At 35.5% G+C, this 25585-nt stretch overlaps 1 protein-coding gene and 1 long non-coding RNA gene across 2 annotated transcripts; one reads left to right on the forward strand and one right to left on the reverse strand.

The window, feature by feature from the left end:
* Positions 1-2131: 2131 nt before the first annotated feature.
* LOC140637851 (uncharacterized) lies at positions 2132-3986 on the reverse strand. The gene is made up of 2 exons (XR_012034929.1): positions 3755-3986; positions 2132-2418 (listed from the first exon to the last, which is right to left on the reverse strand). It is a non-coding gene; the product is annotated as an uncharacterized lncRNA (long non-coding RNA).
* RPF1 (ribosome production factor 1 homolog) lies at positions 3589-25102 on the forward strand. The gene is made up of 9 exons (XM_072834275.1): positions 3589-3858; positions 5452-5508; positions 7719-7799; positions 16379-16474; positions 17022-17175; positions 23248-23330; positions 23766-23947; positions 24139-24265; positions 24870-25102. The coding sequence occupies exons 1-9, from the start codon at positions 3631-3633 to the stop codon at positions 24909-24911; spliced, it is 1050 nt and encodes a 349-aa protein (XP_072690376.1). The 5' UTR covers positions 3589-3630; the 3' UTR covers positions 24912-25102.
* The last annotated feature ends 483 nt before the right edge of the window (positions 25103-25585 follow it).

The following is a 25585-nucleotide window of genomic DNA, read 5'->3' on the forward strand; positions in this document are numbered from 1 at the left end:
GCTATTTTGAGAGTATTATTGACACTATGAATTCCGGTAATAAGTTTTCAACTAACTCCCTGGGTCAGTAAAGCCTGAGAAACAAACCTCATTAATCACTTATAGAATAAACAAAAAAGAGAACTCTTAAAATTCCTTGAGATAAGTAGTTTAAGTGCCAAAAACAGCTCTTGGGTACCTATGAAACATCCACAGATGAGATGCTAGTTTTGTAATAGTTCTATTGTTCTTATCAAAAGAAACTTCTAGGAGCTTTGTTTCATATGAACATTATATTGAGCAAAAAGCAAAACTGTTCACAGACAGGGAGACTTCAAGCTAAAAGGGGTTGGGAGCTCAGCTTTTAGCAGTTACAGCTCAGTTTATAAAATATGAATGAGGGAATACATTGTTGTTTTTTTTTTTTTCAATTTTGATTGGTTACTAAAAACTTAGTCTTTTTAGTGTGTGCAAGCTTAATTGTGTGTAGCTGATTGGGTAGGAAACTATAAGGTGACATTGACCTATAAAACGCTTAACTCTTGTTTTAGGCCAGTCAGAATTTTGGGGAAATCAGGATAGTTTAAGTTTTGGTTACATGACTATAAGTGCTGGGCTAGGCATATTTTCAAACTGTGGCCTTCATGTTGGTTTTTCTTTAACAATCCTTTCCAAAAATTATATGGCATAATTCAAAGTCAGGAAGCATTAATTTACTTTGTGTTTGTCAAATATTTATACCACATTGTAAATAAAATATCTTCTAAGCCCCAACTGGTGCCCCTTATTCTTATGCAATGGATTTGTATTTTGTGCCTTTGGAAGAATTTTTGTGACATAAAGAGCTCAAGTCATATTGTAAAATAATCAATCCAATTTTCTGAACAGAAAGTTGGTCATTTATTAGTTTGGATCATTGAATTCATCTGGCGTCCAAAAGTTGTATTTCAGGTTATCTCATATGTCAGAGCTAAAACAAATAAGCAAAACAATATATTTATTAAATATATAAAATAAGTGTTTCTTTGAAAATAACTACACTCTATTGGAAATGTGTCCTGAAAATATCAGACAATGAAGCAATTAATGGGAAAAAACAAATAGCTGAAATGGACATCAAGGTGAGAAGCACTTTACACGGACCACTATTTAATACATACACTAGAATTGTGCTTCAACATCTTTTAAGCTCTAAGCTACTTGAGCACAATTATGACGTCTTTTTTTTTTCTCCATAATGTTTGGCATAGTCTCATACCTGGAACTATAAAAACAGCTAATTAGCATTTATTGGATGTGTTTCTACATGTTAGTATAATTAGCCTCATTTACAGGTCAAGATATTGAGTCTCACAGAGATTATGTGACTTAATTGAGATTTTATACCATCTAAGTGACTGACTAAAGCCTAAACACAGACTTGAATATAGAGCCCACTGCTTCCATCATACTCATTCACACTGTTGATTTATCGGGTAGCTTAAATATATATTTGCTGAATTGACCAATGCTTTTTGACTTCTTCAGAATAGGGATTTTATTCTGATCACAGAAATCCTTTCACTCAACTCACACAACCGTTATTACAAATAAGCTATGAAGGAAAAATAGGAAGTCTCTATGTTAAGCAACTATGGTCTCATTTGTATGGTACCTCTGAATAAATCTAAATCCATTTCAGGATTGTTTTGTGTCCTTATGAGGAAATGATATTTTATATGTAGGGAGAAATAATAAGTCTAGAAGATACTTCCAAAATATTTTTTCAGTCTATTTTTTAGAGGAAGGCTGATACGTATCCTCTTGCTTCCCCCTCTTCTTCCTTGTTTTTGATCTGGTTATTCCTCTTTAAATAAGCAACTTAATATTTTATGACTTATTGCAGCCAAACCGATAGGTCAATGACTTTAAGGCTCAACCTTTTTTCCCTCTATTGTATTGCATAATTCAAAGCCATTTTTTAAAAAATCTAAGTATAATTATTTTAGTTTTCTAATCACAATTTGGTACTTGTGGCTTCATAGCAGATTTTGATGGAGTTTGTATTCTGGAAGATGCAGTTTTGATGTTTTCAACATCCTGTTTAAACGAATTTAAATGCGTTAAAAAATGCAGTATGGATACCAAACTACTGGATTATCAGAACACCCAATGTTGATACTGACACATATAATTTCAAATTAAGACAGTTTCTAACAGTAAAGCAAAAGGAATTCTTTTGTCTCTGGGGGACATTTTCATAAAATTAAAATGAGGAACGCAGAAAAATTTAACCATTGGGTAAGCACTTTCTTCGCTTGGCTTCCATGACACTCTCTTCATTTTCCCTTCTCATTCTCCTTTCTTGGGTCCTCCTTTTCTCTCCGGCTCTTTATGTAGGGCTGTTCCAGCGATCAGTCCTTGGTCCTCTTTTCTTTCTCAGCTCTTCATCCACACTCACTGTAATGATTTAAAATACCATCTATAAGCCAATGACTCCTAAATTCTTTATCTCTAGTCCATAGCTCTCTCTCCTGCTGCTCAATCATACATCTCAACTGCCAACAATCATCACTTGACTACTACGTGTCTCAAACTCAATTATTTGAGAACCGAAATCTTGATCTTATCCTTCAGATTTGCTCTACCTGAAGTGTCTCTAGTCTCACCCTTGCAGTCGCAGAGTTCAAACGTCTTGGGGTCATCCTCGACTCTTGGCTTTATCTCAAGAACCTCATTCAATCATCAGGAATTCGACCTTGCACAAGAATCTGATCACTTCTCACCATTAGAACCACTCTGGTGGTTCAGGCTCCTATCATTTCTCCCCTCCTTTCACCTTCCTCCCCCTAAATAAAGTCTATTCTCCAAAGAAGAGCCTGAAAGACGCTTTCAGAATGTAAAAGACAAATCATGCCATTTCTTCTCTCAAAATCCTCCAGGAGATGTGAATCTCACATAAAATAAAAGCCGAAGTTCTCACAAAATCCGACACAATCTGTTACTTCTAAGCCCTTACCCCCCTCCCTTTCTCACATTATCCCTGGCTTCCAGGCTGTTACCCAAACATAGCATGCTTGCTATCAACTAGGAGTCCCAGAATTGTGTTTCCATTGCCTGGACAGCTTTTCTCCTAAATAAACAGCTTTACTCGAACAAGCAGCTCTTCTCTCAAATAACCGCATCATTGACCCATACCTGCTTTCAAGTCTTTGCTTAATGTAACTTTTTCAATGAAGGCTACTCTGACAATCCCCCCTTAAAAGCTGCAACCTGTGCCTTTACCTTCCTCTATCCTATCCTATCTTCTCTGGGCCACGTGTTACTTCATAGCTGGCCACCCTATTCGTGTGTTCATTTCAGGTCTCCTTCCAGTGGGATGTAAACTTTATACAATAAAGCCTCCTTTGTTCCAATATTTTGCTGGCTCGGCACATAGTAGGCACTATGAACGGGGGTCTCTGAACTCATCATTACAGTATTCATACAGCTGGGCGAATCCTCTATTAAACTCTCCTCAAAACTAAATTTCATCTTTTTAAATGGCGGAAGCTCACAAACTAGTCCATGTTTTTTAAGACCTTCCTGACCCCGGAAGTAAAAGACTAAGCAAAGGAGCCTGAGTGGGAAGCTACTTCCGTTTCCGTACAGACGCCAAGGCCAGCAAACAGCATGGCGAAGGCCGGGGGGAAGAGCGGCGGCGGCGGAAAGAAAGGCCTGAAGCGGAAAGCGTCCGCCGAAGAGCCCCAGAAGGCTGCAGCCGCTGAGGATGGAGCGACGGAAAGTGGGGTCCAACCTCCGAAATCGGCTGCCTTTCCCCCAGGCTTCAGCATTTCGGAAATTAAGAACAAACAACGGCGACACTTAATGTTCACGCGGTGGAAACAGCAGCAGCGGAAGGTAGGACGCGGCCGAGGCGGCAGGGCGCTTGCGCCGCATCCTCGACGCGCGTGCGCGGCAGTGCGGGGGGGGGGGGGGGAAGGGGAGGCGGGGAGTCGCGTCTGCGCGGCGGCGCTCGCCGGGTGCCCGCGGAGGCGGTACCTCCTCGAGGCGGGTGACACCCGTTCCTGTGTCCCGGTCCCCTCGCACGACTTCGGAGACTTTCGCCAGGTTCAGCTTTTTGCCTCAGCGTCGAGGATTCGCCTCCTTTCCGGCCCCTCCCTCGGCCCCCCCGCGCTGGGAGCGGAAGCCCGATGTCCCGCCCTCCTAGCCCCCAGAGCCCCCCTCCCGACCTGGACGCCCTCCCTGCCCACCCGACTTCGGCCAGTTCCAACAGCCTAAGACAGGCGGTGTATAAACCCAGAACCACGCTGCTCCGCTTCCTGGGCAGCAACAATACCGAAATTATTTCTGTAAAGTTTCTAGTAATTGTAGTTACAGCGTTGTCTTCGTCCTGTTCTCGGAGAGGAATATGAAGAGTTAAAGCTCAAGGAGTGCTTATTTGTGCATAAATTGCCCTTGGAAGCAAGCGTTTGTTACGTCATAAAAGTTCACGCGCGTACTCTTTTTGCTTGCCTGACTCCTCTTACTAGGTAGGTTTTATGAGGCCGTGAATTGTGCCTTACTCAGAAGTGCCAAAGTGGAGTACGTAGGGAATCTAACTCATTCTAGGTGAAAGCGTATGCAGGGTCTCCCAGAAGATTTTTTTTTTCTTTAAGATTTTATTTATTCATGAGAGACACAGAGAGAGGCAGAGATACAGGCGGAGGGAGAAGCAGGCTACATGCAGGGAGCCCGACGTGGGACTCGATCCCGGATCCCCAGGGTCACACCCTGGGCTGAAAGCGGCGCTAAACCGCTGAGCCCCCCAGGCTGCCCTCCCGAGAGATTTCTTGACACTAATCTGAGCCCTGATGGATAGAAGGTAGCTAGGCACTTGGGGGTGAGGGGGGGGGGGGGAGAAAGTACATTCGATTGTGTGTTAAGCATTCTGTTCAGACATCTCCGGAAGGTACCGATTTACAGTACAGTTGTAACTCATCTTGCTAGTTCTTAATTAATTCTAAAAACAGACTTCGATTATAAGATTTATGGATAACTAGTGGTGGTTTATTGGAAGCAATATGAAAACTCATCTCCCGTTGTCATTTATTTTTAATACTTGCCAAGAGAAGCAACCAGCATGGCCGTGGTTTTCTTTAGAAATGCAACTTGTTAGGGATGCAAAGTAAAACAAAAACTTAACTAGTTTAGATATACATTTTACATTTTTTACTTAACTTGAGGCTTTATAGTGAAAGAAAACGGTAGTAAAACGTTAAGTATTCAAACTTGCCAATTTAGATTTTTTTTTGAGGGAGCAAGAGCTTTATTATTTATTGATGGGCCAACGTATTTGGTTTATAATAACTTAAGTGTGAAAGTCTTTGTCAGGACGTATAATACATTACAAGATTGCTCAGTTTAAGTATTCATAGCATTAGAAATGTGTAGTTTCAGCATGTGTTTGTGATAAAACTGGTGGTTTCTCAATATTTTTTTTTAACTTTTTAGGAAAAGTTGGCGATTAAGAAAAAACTTAAAAAAGAGAGAGAAGCTCTTGGTGATAAGGTAAATAAAATTTTTAGTCATGTGCTTTCTGTCTTATTTTGAGGAATGCTCCCTGATAGTTATGTTGTATCACTTTCTTTTGTAATTTACTATAGAATATTCCCAATATGTAAAAGATGTGAAAATAAAATAACAAATCCCTTTCTATTCTTTACCCAGCTGAGAAACAGCACATTAGCAGATAATATTCAAAGTCTTTTATGTGCTTCTTCCTATTTAATTTCCCCTCCAAAGATAATCACTTATGAAATTGCCATGTTTTGTTTCTGTGCACTTCTTTTTTTGTGTCCCTAAAGGATGAACACATAGTGATATTTTACATTTTTTCAAAATTTCACGTAAATGGTATGTCTGTTTCAATGTGCTCATTTTTCTTAATTTTATGTGTTTGAGAGACAGACTCATCTTCCTGACTTTGGGAATGGGGAAGCTCTATGCCTGTAGTTGGAGTTCTTGTGACTTGAAGCAAAGGCTTTTTCTTTGTCAGGCAAGACTGGGGATGGGCAGGACAGAGCCTCTTCTGTTGAGAATGGGGAGTGGAAGGGAAGTGAGATACCTGGATGGATTATGGCAAAAAGAGCAGAGGTAATGCTTCCAGAAAGGGTTTGGCTATTTTTGTGATATTGATAAGAAATGAAGTCTTTCCACTGGAAATTTTTAATAGAACTACTAAATACATCCACAACCAAGTTATTTTCTTTTAATTTTATTTTATTTATAAGCTACTGTTAGGTCGTGATACATACTTGCAAAATTTTTAAAACATACAACTGTCCACTACCCCCTTCTCTTAAGGTGAGGTACCAAGTAATGATAAACATTTTTGAGGAAGGGAAAGTATGAATACTATATAAAAACCAAACATTCTGCTTTTTCATGCCTTCTTTTAATAGGATTAGGTTAAATCCCATGAAATTGCCAGCATTAGACTGTTCTGACCTGCAGAATCCTATCAAGCAATGTTTGCCTCTTAACTCTCAGTGATCAGTCAATTAAAACAAATATGCCAATGACCATTTGGAAATTTCACTACTCTTGTTTCTGGAACTGAAAGATAACTTTCTAGAACTGCTTCCTTTTAAAAATTACCTAAAACTTAATATTTGTTTCGTAAAATAATAAAAAATAAAATCCTAGTTTACTTCTTCATATTCTCTGCTAGTGTACATATGTTTTGAATTTGTTTTAGTCAGTGTATGCTTACAGTTCTGTGTTTCTGCTCCTTAGCATTTCATTTATACAACTTTTTGGTCTAAGCTGAGTATGCATGTTGCCAATTTTGCAGTATTCCATAGTCACAGTCATTACCCTGCTGTTGGATATTTGCCCTATTTGCTATTCATTTCCATTAATAATAATGATACTGCTTATTTCTTTATATAAATTGCTCCTCCTTTTCATTCCTTACCATAAATGCCTCAGATTAGAATTACTAGTTCAGCAGATAGATTTGTAGCTTTTGTTACTTATTTCTGAATAGCTATCTGGAAGTATTAGAACAAAGCCATATATATATATGTATATGTATATATGTGTATATATATATGTATACACCTTTGTACAGCCAACTCTTGAACAACATGGAGGTTGGGGTGCAGACCACCATCTCCACTCCTACACAGTTGAAAATCCCAAAAACTTAACTATTACTAATCTTACTGTTGACCTGAAGTCTACTAATAATGTAAATAATCAATTAACATGTATTTTATGTGTATTGTATACTGTATGCTTACTGTAAAATGAGCTGAAGAAAAGAAAGCGTTATTCAGAAAATTACAAGAGAAAATATATTTATAGTCTTGTTAAAAAGTTGCAAATAAGTGGACCCACACGTTTCAAATCCATGTTATTTAAGCATCAACTGTATTTTTTTTCATTCTGTTTGATATTCTTCTAGTGGATAATTGTTTTAATTCCATTTCTTTTGGCTACTCCTGCATGGTTTTAAGTCTTTTTATTCAGTTGGCAATTCTTCCAGTATGTTTATGTCTCTGTACAGAATTAAATTAAAAAAAAATAGAAAAGAATTAAAAGAAAAAAAAAATTAAAATCATTCGATTGTCTTCTTAGGATTGATGTAGTGATGGAAATGAGGAACAGATTTAGTTTTTGGATATTTGGAAATTTCTGTTATTCATCCCCAATCAAAATGCAAAATTGTTAATGTAAATTGCTTCTAAAACTTAATCTTTTTTCCTTTTATTTAGGCTCCACCAAAGCCTGTACCAAAGACCATTGACAACCAGCGAGTATATGATGAAACTATAGTAGATCCTAATGATGAAGAGGTAATATTAGAAGTCTTAAATAAATTTGGATGGCCACATTTGATAAATTATTTGTTCATATGTTGATATTTAATTTAAAGTACCAGCTGGTGAAGTTGTATAATAGACTCTGTCAACTGTAATTTTGGCATATTATTTGCTATAGTTGATTTCATAATTGAATTTCTCAGATGATATAGAAAAAGGCAGTGATTACTTATTTTCTAGAAATGTATGATATGTGTAGGTGAACTTTTTGTTGTTTAAAATCTTATGTAATGCTTCTGTTGTTTTTAATATCCTCTGAAAAGCATTCTTCATACTATAGATTTTTGTAGTTTTAGACATTTTGATATAAGGATAACATTTGGTGGTATTTTCTGTGTCCTCATAAAACTCTTGGTTTCAAGATAATAATCCACATGTCACTTCACATTTTCTTCTTAAATATTTGTGACAGTACAGTGAGAGAATCAAGGTTTTTAAACTTTTTTTTTTTTTGGTATAGTATATTTGGTTTTGGGTATGTTTGCTTTCAAACATTGCTGTTAGTGACATTCTTTAACGTTTTCAGTTATAGTCTTTCATACATTCAGTCAGTCTTCCAGTGAATGTTTATTGATTGCCTGCTGTGTATTGGAATCTGTTTTAGGGAGTTGGGATCTATCAGTGCACCAAACACTCTGCCATTTATACACAAAAGATGTCAGCCCACCCGGAACTTACATTCTAGGGAGAGAGACAAACAGTGAACATAATAAAACGAATTATCATATGTTAGCAGGTGATAGGTTACTAAAGTTAAAAAAATAGGGAGAAGGAAGGGTACTTGTGTAGCTCAGTCAGTTAGTGTCCAGCTTGATTTCTGCTCAGGTCGTGATCTCAGGGTTGTAAGATCAAATCCCAAATTGGGTTCTGTGCTCAGTAGGGAGTCTGCTTGAGATTTTCTCTCTCCCTCTCCCCCATGCTCTCATTCTCGCTCATTCTGCTCCCTCCCTCCCCAAAATAAATGTTAAAAAATAGAGTGAAGTAGATTCAGGGCTTCTTGAAGTAGAGTTTGCAATGTTATATGTATAGGAGTGTGTGTATGTTTGATTTAGTTTAACATAAATACAGAATTAATAGAAAAGTGGGAATTCATTGTATATCCTTCACCTAGATTTCCTTAATATTACACATGCTTTTCTTTTGTATTCTCTCTGATATGCTTGAGAGTAAATGGCAGACATGAAGCCTGTGTACTCCTATATAATTTAGTGCATTTTACTTATAAACAAGTGTATTTTTCTTGATAATCACACAACTAACATTGATGATGATGAGCATGATGATGATCTCATCTACACAGCTCATTCGATTGTCTACAGTTGTCCAAATGGTATCCTTTTTAGCAAAAGAAAAATTCCAGCTTATGCTTTTTACTCTGTTACAATGACTTTAACCTCCCTTAGTTTGGAATAGTTCTTTGGACTTCCTTTGCTTTTTTTTTTTTTTTTCTTCCTTTTTTTTGTAATTTAGTGGACTCCCTTTGTTTTTAATGACATTGACTTTTTGAAGAGTGCAGTCTAGGAATTTTTGTGAAATGTCACTAATATGACTTTGATATTTGCTCGTAATTATATTCAGTTTTTGTAATTTTGACAGGTATACCACAGATATGATATTGTTTTGATGCCTCTTATTAGGAGTAATGTATTGTTGGTTTTCCCATGCAGCTTTTTGTTTTTCCCTTTGTAATAACTGTTTGTAGGGGATATACTTTGAGATTATATAAACATATGTTATTCTTCAAACTTTCACTCAAGATTTTGCAATTACAAATAATTTTTTCCGGTCTGATGGAGCAGAGATTGTATCTCAGTATAGTTTTAAATTTTTGTTCACTTGTTATGAATGAGGTGGAACATCTTTTTATGCTTTTTTTCTTTTTAATCAGTTTGTTCATGTCTCTAGCCTATTTTTCTGTTGGTTAGGGTTGTAGTTCTATATAATGATGGTCAGGGTAGGCTTCATTGAGATGGCCTTTTAGGAAAGACTTGAAGGATATAAAGCAATTGGCCCCCTTGCAGTTCTGCCTCATTTGTTTCCTAGGAATGACCAGTGTAAAAACTAGTGCATAAACAGTTAATGCAAAAGCTCTAACACTTAGAGCTCCTCCTGGAGCATGTTCAGTGTGTTTTAAGAACAGCAAGGAAGTCAGTATGCTGAAATCAGTGAGCAAGAGAGAGGGTTACAGAAGAGGTGCCAGGGAAAGTATTGGGAAAAGCAGAAGCCAGAGCAGTGGCTTTGTTGACCATCATGAGGACTTAGGCTTTTATGCTTAGTGAAATGAGCCATTGGATGGTTTTCAACAGAGGAATGATATGATCACATTTAATTTTTAATAGTAATCAGTTGCTATACTGAGAATGTAATTAGAGAAGTAAACAGATATTTAGAAAACTACTGAAGTAATCCAGGAAAGAGATTATGATGATGATGACTTGGGCTACAGTTACAATGAGTATTGAGAATCCATTTGATTCTAAGGTTTGTTTTTTTTCCCAGGTATATTTTGAAATTAGAGCCATTGTAATTTCTTGATAAATTGGACATGGGGTGTGAGAAAGAATATTCAAAGATGGTATTGAGGTATTTAGTCTGAGCAATTAGAAAGAAGGATGGAATTGTCATTGACAAGATATGGAAGAGGTCTTGGCCAGAGATAAATTGGAAATCATAGATACTTAGAGGTTACAAATATGTAAAAATTTCCTAAATATTTACCTAGGGGAGAATTTATTGGGTCATGAGCTGTTTAAATGTTCAACATTATATAGTGGTGCCAAAATGTTTTTCAAAGTAGTGGTTGTATCATTTTTCACTTGTGTTTAATAAGGGTAATATTTCTGGTCATCTACATTCTGACCAGTACTTCTACATTCTGACCAATACTTTGCCAGTGATAAAGGACTATCTCATTGTGGTTTGAGTTTGCATTTCCATGATTCCTAAAGTGGTTGAGCATCTTTTCATATATGCACTGTGTTTTTGCTAACGTTACGCCAGCTCATTCATGTCTTTTGCCTAGTTTTTTATCCTATATTTTATTGATTATAGAACTTCTTTTTTATTTTGGATACTAATCATATATGTATAAGTATCTTCTAATTTCTGGATGTCTTTTTCCTTTTTCTGTGCTGTCTTTGGTGAATAAAAGTCCTTAATATAGTTGAGGTTTTAAAGTTTAAAAAAATATTTATTTATTTATTTTGGTCTTAGGTAAGAAATCTTTATCCTGTGATCATATGTTCTCATATTTTTTAAAGGACTGATTTTCACATTTATGTGCTTAATCATCATGAATCAATTTCTTCGTTTGGTATGAGAAAGAAAAGCAATTTTTTTCTTCCCTTACCCCTTTTTCTGCCCCTACTATATGTAACCAGTTTCCCCAGCCTTTGGAGTAGATACAACCTTTCCCACAGTGAATTACAATGTTTTCATACATCAGGTATCCATACATGTTTGTCCTTTTTTGGGCTATTGATCAGTTTGTTGCTTTATCGCTTCTTTCTTTTCTTTCTTTTCTTTTCTTTCTTTCTTTCTTTCTTTTTCCTTCTTTATTTTCTTAATTATCTTAATGGTGAATTTTGATATTTGTTAGAGCAGGATGTTCTTCACCTCCATCTTCTTTCTGGTCTATCTCTTCAGGAACATTCTCTTTCTGCACCTTTGGTCTGCCATATAAAATTATAAATTAAAGCAGATCACTTAGGGAATCTATTTATATATTGCTTTTTTAAGGTAGGTCTTCTTTACTAAAAATGTGTTTCAAAGATTTTTATAATTTTCTTCATGCCAGTTTTACACATAAATCTTGCTAGGGCTCTTGCTGGGTATTTTATGTTTTTTTATTAGTGTAAATCACATCCCTTTAAAAATTATTTTATTTGCTCATTTATAAAAATGCTATTGATTTTTGGATTGTGATCGTCTAAACAGTAGCTTACCTAAATTTGTTTCTAATAATTTGTTTAAATAATTTTCATTTCATGACATCTCATATCAAATAAATAGAAGTATCAGTAGTGTTATCTGTGCCATGTTCCTGATTTTAAAGAGAATCCTCCTAATATTTCATCATTAATGTTTGTGTCTTCAATTTTAGATTCTCTTTATGCATTAAGGAAAATCCATTCTTTTCTTGCTGGCAGGGTTGTTTGTTTTTATCATGAATATATAAAATGTTATCAGATGCTTTTTCTGAAAATATTTAGATAATTATGATTTTTCTGCAAATATTGAGATGGATATACAGTTTTTCTCCTTTGTTGTATTAATGTAGGAAATGAAATAGATTTTCTAATGTTTAGTATCTTTTGCATTCTTGGGATAAATCCAATTTAATTAAGATGTTTTATCTTTTACACTGTTTTGGTTTATCAGTACCTTGTTTAGAGTATGTACATCTGTGTTTATAAGGGGGACTACAGTTATGTTCCTTTCCTTTTTAAAAAAAAAATTTATTTATTTATTCATGAGAGAGAGAGAGAGAGGCAGAGACACAGGCAGAGGGAGAAGCAGGCTCCATGCAGGGAGCCTGATGTGGGACACTATCCCCAGGACTCCAGGATTACACCCTGGGCCGAAGGCGGAGCTAAATCCCGAGCCACCCAGGCTGCCCTTCATTAGTTTTCCCCTGATCTTTATTCCTTTCTTCTACTTACCTAAGATTTCATTTATTCTTCTTTTTCTCTAGTTTCTTAAAATGGAAGCTTACATTATGATTTTATACTTTTATTTCTTTTTAATATAATCAAATAAAACTATGGTTTTCCTCCTAAGCACTGCTTTAGCAACATCCCATACATTTTGATAGGTTTACTGTGCTTTCATTTTCATTCTGCTCGAGATATCTTTAATTTCTCTTGTGATTTCTTCTTTGTCTCATCGATTATCAGGAAGTGTGTTAATTTCCAAATATTTGAGGATTTCCCAGATATATTTCTGCTATTGATTTCTAGTTCAGTTTTTTTGTGGTTCTTGGAACATACGCTGTTTGATTTTAGTCCTTTTCAAGTAAAGATGTGTTCTGGGGCAAGATCTCTTCTGTACAATGTTCTGTGTTCCTTTGGAAAACATGTATATTCTGCTGTTTTGAGAGTTTTAAATTGATTGTGTTGTTCATGTTTTCTATATAGTTGCTGAATTCCTAATTCTATCAGTTACTGAGAAAGGAGTATTGAAATCTCCAACTATAATTGTTGATTATTCATTTCTTCCATTCCTTTCAGTTTTTGCATTCATGTCTTTTTGTTTGTTTTTTGTTGTTGTTGTTAGGTACATACCTATTTAAAAAAAAATTTTTTTTTTTACTTTTTTTGAGGTTACATGCCCATTTATAATTATTAAATTTTCCTAACGTATTGATTCTTAATCCAGTGTCTCTTATTGTCTCATCCCTTAAATTGCCCATTACAAAATTTTTTTTTTTGGAACATTTCTTTTCTTAATGTCTGTTTTGTCTCATATATACATGGCCAACACACTTTCTTATAGTATATCTTCTTTTTTCATGCTTTCACTTTTTACCAGTTTGTATCTTTGAATTTAAAGTGTCACAGGCATCATATGCTTGGATATTGCTCTTTTATTCTTTTATTGACAATTAGTATTTAATGTTGATTTTTGATGTAGTTATATTTACATCTGCCATTTTGCTTTTTTCAACAGATTTCATATCTTTATTTTTATTCTGTTCCTCCTTGACTGCTTTCTTTTGTATTTTTTTAATGTATTTTTTAAAGATTTTATTTATTTATTCATGAGAGACAAAATGCTTTCTTTTGTATTAAAAAATATCTTTAGTATGCTATTTTAATTCCTTTTAATCTTTTAAATTTTATATTTAGGCTTCTTTTAGCAGTTTCTCTAGGAATTATATCCTCCTTTAATTTATCACTATCTATGTCAGGTAAATACAGACGTGATTCTGGTAAACTATAGCAGGTTTACACCAGCATAGCTTTGTTTCCTCCACTCTTGTTTATGGTATTGTCATATATACAGCATCTGCCTAGGTTATAAATCCAGTGTTTTAATTTCTGCTTTAAATAATATCATTAAAAAAAAGAAATTAAGAGTATACACATATAACACACACAAAGAGTCTTTTATGGTTACTTTGTATTTACCATTTATAGTACTCTTCTTTCTTTTCCTTTACAGCTAAGTTACCATCCGGTCTTATTTTCTTTCAGCTTGTAGGATTTCCTTATGTTTTTGTTTTTATAATAGATCTAATAGCTAATTATCTCAGTTTTTGTTTATCTGAAAATATACTTCTTTTCCTTCAATTTTGAAAGAATTTTGCAAATTATAGAATTTTTGGTTGACTTTTTTTTTTTTTTAATTTGGAACCTATTCCATTGCATTTTGACCTTTATAATTTCTGATGAGAAATCAGCTATTTTAATATTTGTCCCCTGCACATGATTTTTATTTCTTTCAGAATGTTCAGTTTTGGCTCTTAGCAGTTTGACTTTGATTTGTTTAGGTTCTTGTTCTTTTTATCCTACTTAGGGTTTGTTGAGCTTGTATCTGTATGTTAGAATTTTTCACCCATTATTCTTCAGATACTTTTTTCTACCTTCTCTTTCCTTCAGAGACTTCTTTTCACACACTTTTGAAATGGTTAACATTGTCCTACAGGTTTCTTTAGTTTTGCTCCTTTTTTAATGATTCTTTTCTCTGTTATTCAGATTGAATATTTATTAATCTAATTTCAAATTCATTGGTTTTTTTTTTCTTGCCATCTTAGATCCGCATTAAGCTCCTGTATTCTCTTAATTCCTTGAATATATTTATTATGGCTGCTTTGAAATTTTCACTAAATTCAACATGTAGGCTCACTCAGAGACAGTTTTTATTGGCTGCTTTTTTCCTGATTATGGGTTATACTTTCCTGTTCCTTAGCATATCTAATTTTTTGGCTGAAAGCTAAACATTTTAGGCAATATATTATAGTACCTGGACTGTTCTATTGTTTGATTTTTTTTGTTCTAGTAACTTGCCTGGACTTAAAATCTGTAATGAATCTGTCTTCCCATGAGTAGCACTATCAGTGCAAGGTGAACAAATCTTTTAGGATTTCTGAAGAAAAAGAAAAGGAAGAGAGCCCAGTAGGATACTGCCCAGGATATATAATATCTTGACAGAGAAGAGAGTTATCTGGAGAAGGAAGTTTAATACAGCTTATATATGTTTTTTGTTACATTGAGAATTGCAAGTCATCATGACAAAGGACATTTCAGAAAATTACAAACTTTATCTTATGCTTTTAGTATGTGCAAGATTGCAGGCTTTGGAGGTATGGGAACAGAATTTAGGGAGATTTTTACTCCTGTTTAGTTTAAAATGTTTCTTTTAGGTTATTATTTTTTAACAAAGCAGATACAGTGTGTGGTAGGGTAGCAATAGAGTGCATGCTTTGAAGTTTGGTGAACATTTACCATACTTGGTAAAAGTATGGCTTCCTTGGGAGCCCAGGAGCAGGGCCCACAAACATTAAAAGTTGAATTTCCTTTATCAGCACTATGTGTCTCTACATTTTTTTTTTTTTTAATTGTTATTTTAAGCCTGGCTTCCTAGAGATTGTCCCTGTGTTTGTGTGGCTTAATGGTAAGCCAGTGATTTGGGTGGAGATTATGTTGAGATACCTTGAGCCTCTAAACGTCTATCAGCTGAGCTGGGTGTGTGTTGAGGACTGCATTGAAAGTTGCAGCCAGTTCTCAAGTGTTCCTAGCCTTTCATATGAAGTGGTTTCTTAGAACTCTCCCATGTGTAATTCAGCTGTCAGCCAGAGATTCGTGGAGATTATTGCAGCCCCTTTATGGTTCTTTCACTTCTTTAGCTTTCCTTTACATTTTTGGCTGGTCCACACCCACTCTGAACTGGGCCAGTAACCTTGGAGTAGCAAAAGCAAGGGTTTTCAAACCCACCTTTCCCAGATACAGCCCACCACCCTTGGATTCAAGATTGCTGGTTCTTGCCTACCATCAGACCTGAAGTTGATAAAGTTACTATTTTCACAGCCATGTTGATAGAAGAAATGGAATATTTCTAAGCAAGATTCCTGATGTTCTAGCCTATAGCCCTAGCCATTTTTCAAGAATGAACACAGCTCAGAGCACCTGAGTGACTCAGTTGGTTAAGTACCTGACTCTTGATTTTGGCTCAGGGTCATGCGATCAAGTCCTAGGGTCAGGTTCTGCACTCAGTACAGAGTCTGCTTGAGATTCTCTCCATCTTTCTCTGCCTCTCCCCCTTCTTACACTCTCTTCCCCTCCCAAAGTAAACAAATAAATCATGAGAAGAATAAACACAGCTTGTGTCTTGAAATGGTTTTTTGACAGTTTTTTCCAGTTTTATACTTGTATTCTACAAATAAAAAAACACCCAACCTATTCATGTTGCCATTAATAGAAGTCCCTATTGACTTTCTTTAGATCCCATATCAGCTTAGGAAGGTAGTCAGTGTCATAGAATCCTGCTGGAGCAGCTTTTAAGATTGAAGCTTAGTGGAGTGTTTGATATAAAATTATCTTTTCTGTTCACAGGTTGCTTATGATGAAGCTACAGATGAATTTGCATCTTACTTCAACAGACAAACTTCTCCCAAGATTCTCATCACAACATCAGATAGACCTCATGGGGTAAACATATCACTCAGTATAGTTATTGAATTCTTAATTTTCTTACATTACTATTTAAAAGACTATTTTCAGAAGATCTGAGTTAAATTATTATTAATTGCCATAGACACTGCCTATGAATAAGGTAAATAAAATGAATACTGTGATGTGATATAGGTTATAGGTTCTTGAAGCATGGTTCTGCAGGATAGGGTTTATCAGTCTCAGCACTATTAGCAAATTGGGCTGCATAGTTTTTTTATTATGGGAGTTGTCCTGTTCATTATAGGATGTTTAGCAGCATCCCTGGCTTCTCCAATAGATACCACTACCAGCCATCCCCACCACTGCCACTAATCACAACCACCAAAAATATTTCTAGACATTGCCAAATAATCACCCCCAGTTGAGAACCACCACTTTAGGATGATCAGCCTTTGATAAGGGTTGAATACTGTTCAGATTTCATTCTTTCCCTACCCTTGTTCTTTTTTAATAACACTTCTGTTAATCATTAAAAATTTTTATTCCTTTTCACTTTTGAAGATTTCTGTTTTTTGTTTTGCAGAGAACAGTACGACTCTGTGAACAGCTCTCCACAGTTATACCAAACTCACATGTTTATTACAGAAGAGGACTGGCTTTGAAAAAAATTATTCCACAGTGCATTTCAAGAGATTTCACAGATCTGATAGTTATTAATGAAGATCGTAAAATACCAAGTATCCTTCTTTATTAAAGTTTTCCTATTTCACCATCATCCTCTTTTAAGATATATTTGAAAGAATAAGGAGATGTTTTCTATAACTTTCAGAACATAACTTTTTTAAACTAGAAAATTATGGGTGGACTAACAAAAATGTAGAGTAGATAGTATGGTTAAAGAGAAAAATAGAGGATAGAGTGTGCACTCTGGCAAAATCTGCCAGCCTCCCCTCTGAGCTCATTAATTTTAAAGATGATCATTTGAGTGGGTTGATTATTAAAATTATTAAGGATTCATCAAAAATAGGGCAGGACTTTGCTGTTGCCAGAATAACATTTTTTTAAATCAATGAACACTGCCTTTTTTTTTTTTTTTAATAATAGTGTAAAAGGTTTTTTTTTTTTTTTTTAAATCTAACACTTAGGGCCTTATTATTTTCCATAGAAGTTAAAGACATTATCCACTTGTACAAGTTGCTTTCCAGAGACGAAAATAGACTAAAATTAGCTTTCCAATGTGATGTTTTATTGGCCATATTATAATTTGGCTTGGATTATGGGTTAATGTACCAAAATAACTAAAATCTCTTGAATACTTAACTATTCCAGAAGACATGTTTTTAATGTAGTTAGTTGCTGCTTTCTTAAAACTGTCTCCCACTATAAAGTGGCAAAATCTATGATCCTCTCTTTATTTTTGACAGTTAAAAAACTATCATCATTTTAAGGCTGCAAGCACGCATTCATCAATTCAATAAACATTGTATCCTTGTTTTAGCTGAGCTATTTTGTATAGGTATATAAACTTCATTTATACCATCTGTTGCCTTTAGGAAGCTTATGTTCTCGTTTACTTATAAAATGGTATTGTCTTTTTACCCAGAATGTTTAATATTTTTCTGGTTACCATTTTGGACACCTTGTAGGGTGAATTCAGATCATTAAGGTACCATCAGTACATAGACCAAATTTATAATAGAGAAATAACTAGAATAATTAATCCTAATATGAGATTATACTCATGTGTAAACATATACATACACACACACGCGCGCGTACGCGCGCGTGTGTGTGTGTGTATCTCAAGATTGTAAGTTTCAAGTATAGAATTAATGCAGTTTCTACAAGTCCTAATGCTACTGAATGGAATTTTTATAAGTATGATCTTGCCTGGATGTTGATTTTTATAATTTCAGAGATACTACATTTTCTTTTATAATTGATATGTAGTAATGCAGTTAATGGCAAAGTGTTGGTGGAAGAAGTAGGAAAGAGGACGTCCTAAATGCTTTTTTGTTCTCTATTAACAGAGCATGGTTTTCAAGACTAGTAAGTACGTTGGTGAGGGGCACTAGAAGTCCATCTTGGATAAAAAGATAAGATAAGGCCTAGAAACTCTGAATAAAGTCACATATCTTGGCTTCAGAGAATATCTGCGTAAACTCATAAATGAGACTTTGCTACTCTGAGAAAGATACAAGAGAGGCAAATGGAAGAAGGATGGGAAATAAGAAATGTGGGTATTTGCCATGACCCAGATAAAACGTGTAGAATAATTAAAAGGAGAATAATTTGTAGTTACCATAATAGAAATGGTAGTGTGATTCCTAAAGACCTAATGTGGGCTTACAAATAATAAGTCATGACCCCTAATGATGACACTTAGAAAAGTTGAAAGAATTGAGGATATTTGGCCTGTGGGAAATTAGAATTTGGACACATGACAAACTGGAAGGGCTGCTCTAAAAGAGTAGTAGTAGCCAAATGGTGGAAATTAATGGAGATACAAACTTTTTACTTTAGAAAAGAGCTTTTGTCAACTATCTAAACTGTGGTCCAGTGGCTTTGGGTCAGACAGATGTGATGTCAAATACAGACTTCATTACTTGCTATTTTTGTAATTTTTGTCAAGTTTCTTAGCTAGTTGGTTTTCTCATATTTTAACATACGAAATAGTACCTAAATCTTCAGGGCTCCCACAAAGATCATATAAATGTATTATGTTTCCAAGGCTTATTGCCTGGTCTGGCATTTTAGTAAAAGCATGGAAGTTTTTTTCTGGAGACCTACATCCTCTATTCAGTATTTCTAAATGGAAATTTGAGCTAAGTAACTCTTTGTGCTGTAGTTTTGGCAGGCTTTTGTAAGCTGTTTTGCATTCTTGTCCTTTGGGTACTAAAAGTTAGTTTCACCTCAATCATAACAGAATGCCTCTGTGCCTTAGGGCTTGTGCGCAGCTGTAATCCCACCCATTAAGATCTGCCACCTAGATCTGAAATTTGAGCTAATCTGCCTAAAATCCTTCTCAACCTTTTTTCCTTGTTACTGAAATAGGAATAATGACTCCTATTCTTCATGGTTTATGCTAGGAATTAGAAATAAGTTTTTTTTTTTTTTTTTTTTTTTGTACAGTGCAAGTACTTAGGAACTGATAATTTTGGATTTTGTAGTTTTCTTTTGACAGAAACTACAATTTAGTGGGAATGCTCTAGAGAGAATTCAAGTCCTGGTTGGAAGAAATAACCTTTACTTCTCTTAGCACCCTGAGATTTTATGATTCTTTTCAGTGTTCAAATGATCTGGAAATACTTTTGGTTATACCTTATCAAGTTGAACCTGTGGTGAATTTTTGAAAAGTAGGAAAGAATTCAAACATTACTGATAATCTGCTATGTGCTAGGCACTAGTATTTATCAGAAATACTACAAATACTACAAATCTACCAGGAGTTAACAGATTAGTTGGGAAGAAAGTCATTTATATGATTATAACTCAAATGACAAGTGCTAAAGTTGACAGCTGAGATTTAAAACTTAATTTTAACTGTATAAAAAGAGGTGGCATTTGAAGTGGGCCTCAATAGTACTGACCTTCTTAGTCAAGCTTACTTCAGTCCTAAGGTGCTGAGCCCCTTCCCCAGAAGACCAGCACCATGTCTCCTGACCAGAGTTCTGCTGAGGTTCAGTTGTAGAGAAAGATTATCAGGTCACATTTAACAAGCAGATCAGAGCATACCTAGTTAAAACTTGCCACATTCTGGCCAAGGGCCAAACACTGCCCATGGGAGGCAAGGAGAGCCTCTGCAGATAACTGGCCTAAAGGAGATAGAGCAGCCAAAATGCAACAGTAGAGTGCATGCAACACACACCAGAGATACTCCCTGATGTGCCAGGCCCTGGACCGTATATTCTACTTCACAAAGCCATTACTCTTCTGGAGCAGGAAACATAAGGGGCTTTTCTAACACAGAGAAGAAGGCAGAGAGACAAAATGCCAGACAGAGGAATGTATCCCAAATGAAAGAACAAGATAGGTCACAACCGAGATCTAAATGAAACAAATATGAGTAATCTGTCTGCTGGAGAATTTAAAGCAACAATCAAGGATACTTGCTGAGGTTGAGAAAAGAATGGAAGATTTCGGGGAGGCCCTTACCACAGAGATAAAAGATTTAGAGAGTCAGAAGTGAGTAATGCAGTAACTGAGATTGGAAGGACTAGATACAGTGAACTCAAGGCTGGAAGAAGCAGAAGGCAAAATAGTGGAAAATAAGCTGAAAAAATAATTATGGAATATGAGAACAGACTTAGGGAACTCAGTGACTCCATCAGATGTCATTAGATTGCTATTATAAGTGCCAGAAGAGAAAAGGGGCCAGAAAATTTGAGGAAATAATAGTTGAAAACCTCCCTAATCTGGGGAAGGAAATAGACATCTGCATCCAAGAGGCACAGACAACTCCCATCAAAATCCAAGGCAGGCCAACACCAAGATATATTGCAGTTAAACTTTGAAACTACACTGATAAAAAAAGTCTTAAAAAGCAGTAAGACAAAAGAAGTCTCTAACTTACAAGGGAAGATCTATAAGGCTAGCTGTGGATTCCTCAAAAGAAACTAGCCAAGCCAGAAGACAGTGGCATAGTGTATTCAAAGTGCTGAATGGGAAAAATCTACAGCCAAGAATGCTCTATCCAGCAAGGCTATGATTCAGAATAGGAGAGATAAAGGGTTTCCCAGGCAAACAAAAGCTAAAGGAGTCCATGACCACTAAACCAGCCCTGCAAGAAATATTAAAGGGAACTCTTTGAGTAGAAAAATTTCAAGAAACGACAAGTAATAAAATGGCACTAAACATGTATCTATCAATAATTCTTTTTTTAAAGATTTTATTTATTTGTGAAAGACAGAGGCAGAGACATAGGCAGAGGGAGAAGCAGGCTCCATTGCAAGAAGCCCGAAGTGGAGACTCGATCCCAGGACTCCTGGGATCATGCCTTGAGCCAAAGGCAGACAGACGCTCAACCGTTGAGCCAGGTGTCCCTGTATCTATCAATAATTATTCTGAAAGTAAATGAACTAAATGCTCCAAACAAAAGACATAGGGTTTCAGAATGGACAAAGATACAAGAGACCCATTTTAGACCTGAAAACACCTGCAGATTGAAAGTGAGGAAATGGAAAAACATTTATCATGCAAATGGATGTCAAAAAAAGCTGGAGTAGCAATGTTTCATATCAGAGTTACAAACTAGACTTTAAATCAAGGTCTGTAATGAGATGAAGAGCACTGTATCATAATAAAGGGGACAATCCAACAAGATCTAAGAATTGTAAATATGCACCCAACATGGCAGCACCCAAATATATAAAACAATAACAAATGAACTCATTGATGAAGTGGGCCGTAATGGATGAGTTCAATATGGCAGGTATTTTGAAATAGCATGAACAGAAAATATATGATAGGATTAATATGTATGCTGTATAAGAGGTTGTGTCAGTGCCTTCCAGTTAGGAAACCTAGGCATAACTCCCTTTTATGGGAGTTAAACTTCGGGGCCACATGAGAGCTGTACTGATGTCTTTATTCTGTAGATGTGCTGTGGTGAGAGTAGTTTGAAATTAGCTACAGCTGTCAAGACTCCAGGTGGATCTAGTTTTTCACTTAGCATGAGAAACTGTGGTACAGATAAAATAACAGTAACATCCCATAGCTTATTACATATAAATTTGATTTACAGTCTGTATTAGAAAATCTACTTGGAATGGTGAGAGAGACCAACTAGGATACTGTTTTAATGTAGGTGGAAAATCTCAAGGACCTCAACTAAGAGAACAGCAGTAAGGGTAAAGAGGTGGCTATGGAAGTGAGGAATTTATGGGGGTAAAAGCAGTAAATAGAATTTGGCAAGGAAGGGAAGGAGGAAGTTGAAGACTACCCATGGGTTAATGGGAGAATGTTGATGCCTTTATAAAAAGATGGCAACATCTGTTTTGTAAAACTCAGGCTGTTTACAGGGAACTTGAGATAGTCTGGTTCTGACCTAAGGTTCAGTGTTTGAAAAAATCAAGTTGTGTTACAAAGACTTGAGGAATGTTGTATAGGTAGCAATCTTAGGTAGCTGCATTCTAGAAAGCCATTCCAGTCTCCTAACCCTGTCAATTGTAGGCAGGTGTCCTGTATTTCATTTATAGTTTAGTGTGTCTGGTAGAAGTGTCTGTGGTAGACAATCAATAAATGGTTATTAATTAGTTGATTTTAATTTGTGGCTGGCACAGTAATCTCAAGAATAAAAGCTTGTCTTTCGAGAAACACTGACTTCAAGAAAAGACCTTAGGAGTCTCTGGTCTTACGGGACAACATTCAAAGCTGACAGCATATACTCACCTTACATATGTATAAAAAATATACATAGAAATGTGTGTATATGTTTTTGTATCAAAGTGCATATGTAGGGTTATAAGGCTTCTGAACATGGGAGTTAAACTTTGGAATGCTAAAATTATGCTAGAAGCCCATCTTGTCTTTTCACCTAGGTTAATTGAATACCCAACATACCCTTTTGAGGGTGATGAGTTATGTATCATATTGTGAAGAGAAAAAGTGGGACTACCATAGGTTAATGTTTTCCTGAAATACTGGGTTGATTGTGGGTCTTCAGTATGGTAGGAAACTTTGTTAACCCAGAAGAATACACACACTTAACTACCTAGCTACAGATTTTAGGAGCCTTTGGACATACAGAGGACCAGTTATTTACACAATTTAAATTATAGAGTTCAACGTGTTCTTAGCTTTTTAAACAGATGGATTAATTCTGAGTCACTTGCCGAGTGGCCCAACTGCTCATTTTAAAATGAGCAGTGTTCGTTTGCGTAAAGAAATTAAGGTAAGTTTTATGCATTCCTTGATTGGCATTGGTCTCCTTGCAGTATATGCTTAGGCAGCTCTATAACTTACATATTGAATTGCTTTTTAAGGACACTTGTTCTCTTGCTTAAAGCCAGTTTTATCTACTGGCAGTTTTCTTATGAGATTATAATTGAGTTATGGCAGACAGGCAATAGCCTTCATTACTATCAAACAGGTTACTTTTTTTTTTTTTTTTTTTTTTTACAGGTTACTTTTCTAATAGGACTTTTTGGTATTCACTGCATGTTAAAATAATTTTAGGCTTTATTTCATGGGACTGATAAGCCATCTGTGGTAGTCTGTTATTAAGAAGGATTATCTTTAAAATTTTTTGTCTCATGTAAATTCTGAAACTTCAACTTGCAATATCAGGATATAGATTAATTCCTTATTTTTTCCATCCTTTTTCCAGAGAAGAGGCAAGGACCCTACAGAACACATACCTGAAGTAATTTTGAATAACTTTACTACGAGGCTGGGTCATTCTATTGGACGTATGTTTGCATCTCTCTTTCCCCATAATCCTCAATTTATTGGGAGGCAAGTTGCCACATTCCATAATCAACGGGATTATATATTCTTCAGATTTCATAGGTGAGGAAGGTACTTGAGCTCCTTAGATTTTGACTTCAATCGTGAAATACATTTTCAATGTAAATATGTTTTCTATTGTGACAAGTATTGTAGATGAGAAATAAATTATCTTTTGAACTCTGTCATATTAAAGAAATTCCATTTAGTTCATGCAGACTGTTTTCCCTTAATTCTTTCATTTATCTTTGAAGGTACATATTCAAGAGTGAAAAGAAAGTGGGAATTCAGGAACTTGGACCACGTTTTACCTTAAAATTAAGATCTCTTCAGAAAGGAACCTTTGATTCTAAATATGGAGAATATGAATGGGTCCATAAGGTATGTGCCTTATTTGAAAAGCCATTTAGATCATTTTAAAAGTAGGAATGAGAAGGAAGCCATGTACTTTAAGCTTTGAATGCTCATATGTTATACTTCTGATTTCCAGAAGCTCAAAAGAACTAATCTCTGATAGGGTATTTTGGTCTGGTGATCCCTGGTTCATTTGAAGTATCCTGAGATAGTGGTCCTCAAAGTAGATCAGCAGCATCACCTAGGAACCTGTTAGGAAGGCAGATTGTTAGGCCACAGATTTACTGAATCAGCAACTTAGGGAGTGGGGCCCAGCACTCTTCATAAGCCAGTGTTTGATTCTGTTGTATGTTTGAAAACTGTTGCTACAGAAGTTTTGTGTAAGTTTGGAGAGCATTTTAACTCATAAATGAAAACGTCAGCATTTTAAAGTCTGTTTCTAGTCAGCAATCACATACAATTTTTACTTCAAAATCATATATATATATATTACACATACATATGAGAACAGTAACTCCTAATGCCTTTGTTAGACCTGGACTATTCAGTCTCCAAAATGGACCCAGAAGGGTTTTTTTTAAGCAGTGTTACCTATAGATTTACTTTTTTTTTTTTCTTTCCTAATTTTCAGCCCCGGGAAATGGATACAAGTAGAAGAAAATTCCATTTATAAAATACTGAAGGAATAGTATTGAATTGTACTAAACAGGTCTACTTTGGATTTATGACAGAAGACCCTTTTTAAAACGTCATTTACTGGTTCCATAAACCTTTTCATGTCTGGACCAAGTAACAAGTGCCATGAATTACCATTCACTGTTTATGTAGCACATACAAATAAAAGTCATTTTGGTGAGTTTAGAAGTTGCAGTTTGTTTCCTAAAACTTAATTCTCTTATTCCTAGGTAATCATAAGTTGAAATCAAGATTCAGAGTAATAACTCTCGTGGAACATGAGTCTGGAGAGAAAATACATTGTTAACACACTAACCCAGTGGTTTTATACCAGACTAATCTTGGGTCTGGCACATAGTTTTAAATTCTGTTTCCTGCATGAATATATATTGGGAGGCCAGGTTTCTGGGATGTTTTAATATTTCCTTAAGCCTTTCAGATGGTAAAAATTTTAAAGCAAAATGGTCTAACAAAGACCTAAAATTTAAGTTGCAAATTACTGAAACTGAACTTTGGTTCCTTTTTTTTTTTTTTTTTTGTCTTTTGTACACTTCATTACATTGTCCTATAGTGTTCCACTCAAAAATTGTTTAAAACTCTCAAGTTTTTCTTAACATCTTCTAATGGAATTTCTATGTCCAGTCTCCTTATTAGGAGAGCAATCTATTAAGT

This window comes from Canis lupus, chromosome 8, assembly GCF_048164855.1.
Source record: "Canis lupus baileyi chromosome 8, mCanLup2.hap1, whole genome shotgun sequence".
Taxonomy (NCBI): Eukaryota; Metazoa; Chordata; class Mammalia; order Carnivora; family Canidae; genus Canis; species Canis lupus.

Excerpts from the sequence above, each read along its gene's own strand:
- RPF1 (XM_072834275.1), top strand. The coding sequence starts at position 3,631 with ATGGCGAAGGCCGGGGGGAAGAGCGGCGGCGGCGGAAAGAAAGGCCTG. Across the intron at positions 3,859-5,451 it reads GGAAACAGCAGCAGCGGAAG|GAAAAGTTGGCGATTAAGAA; the intron begins GTAGGACGCGGC and ends TTAACTTTTTAG. Across the intron at positions 23,331-23,765 it reads GTTTGCGTAAAGAAATTAAG|AGAAGAGGCAAGGACCCTAC; the intron begins GTAAGTTTTATG and ends TCCTTTTTCCAG.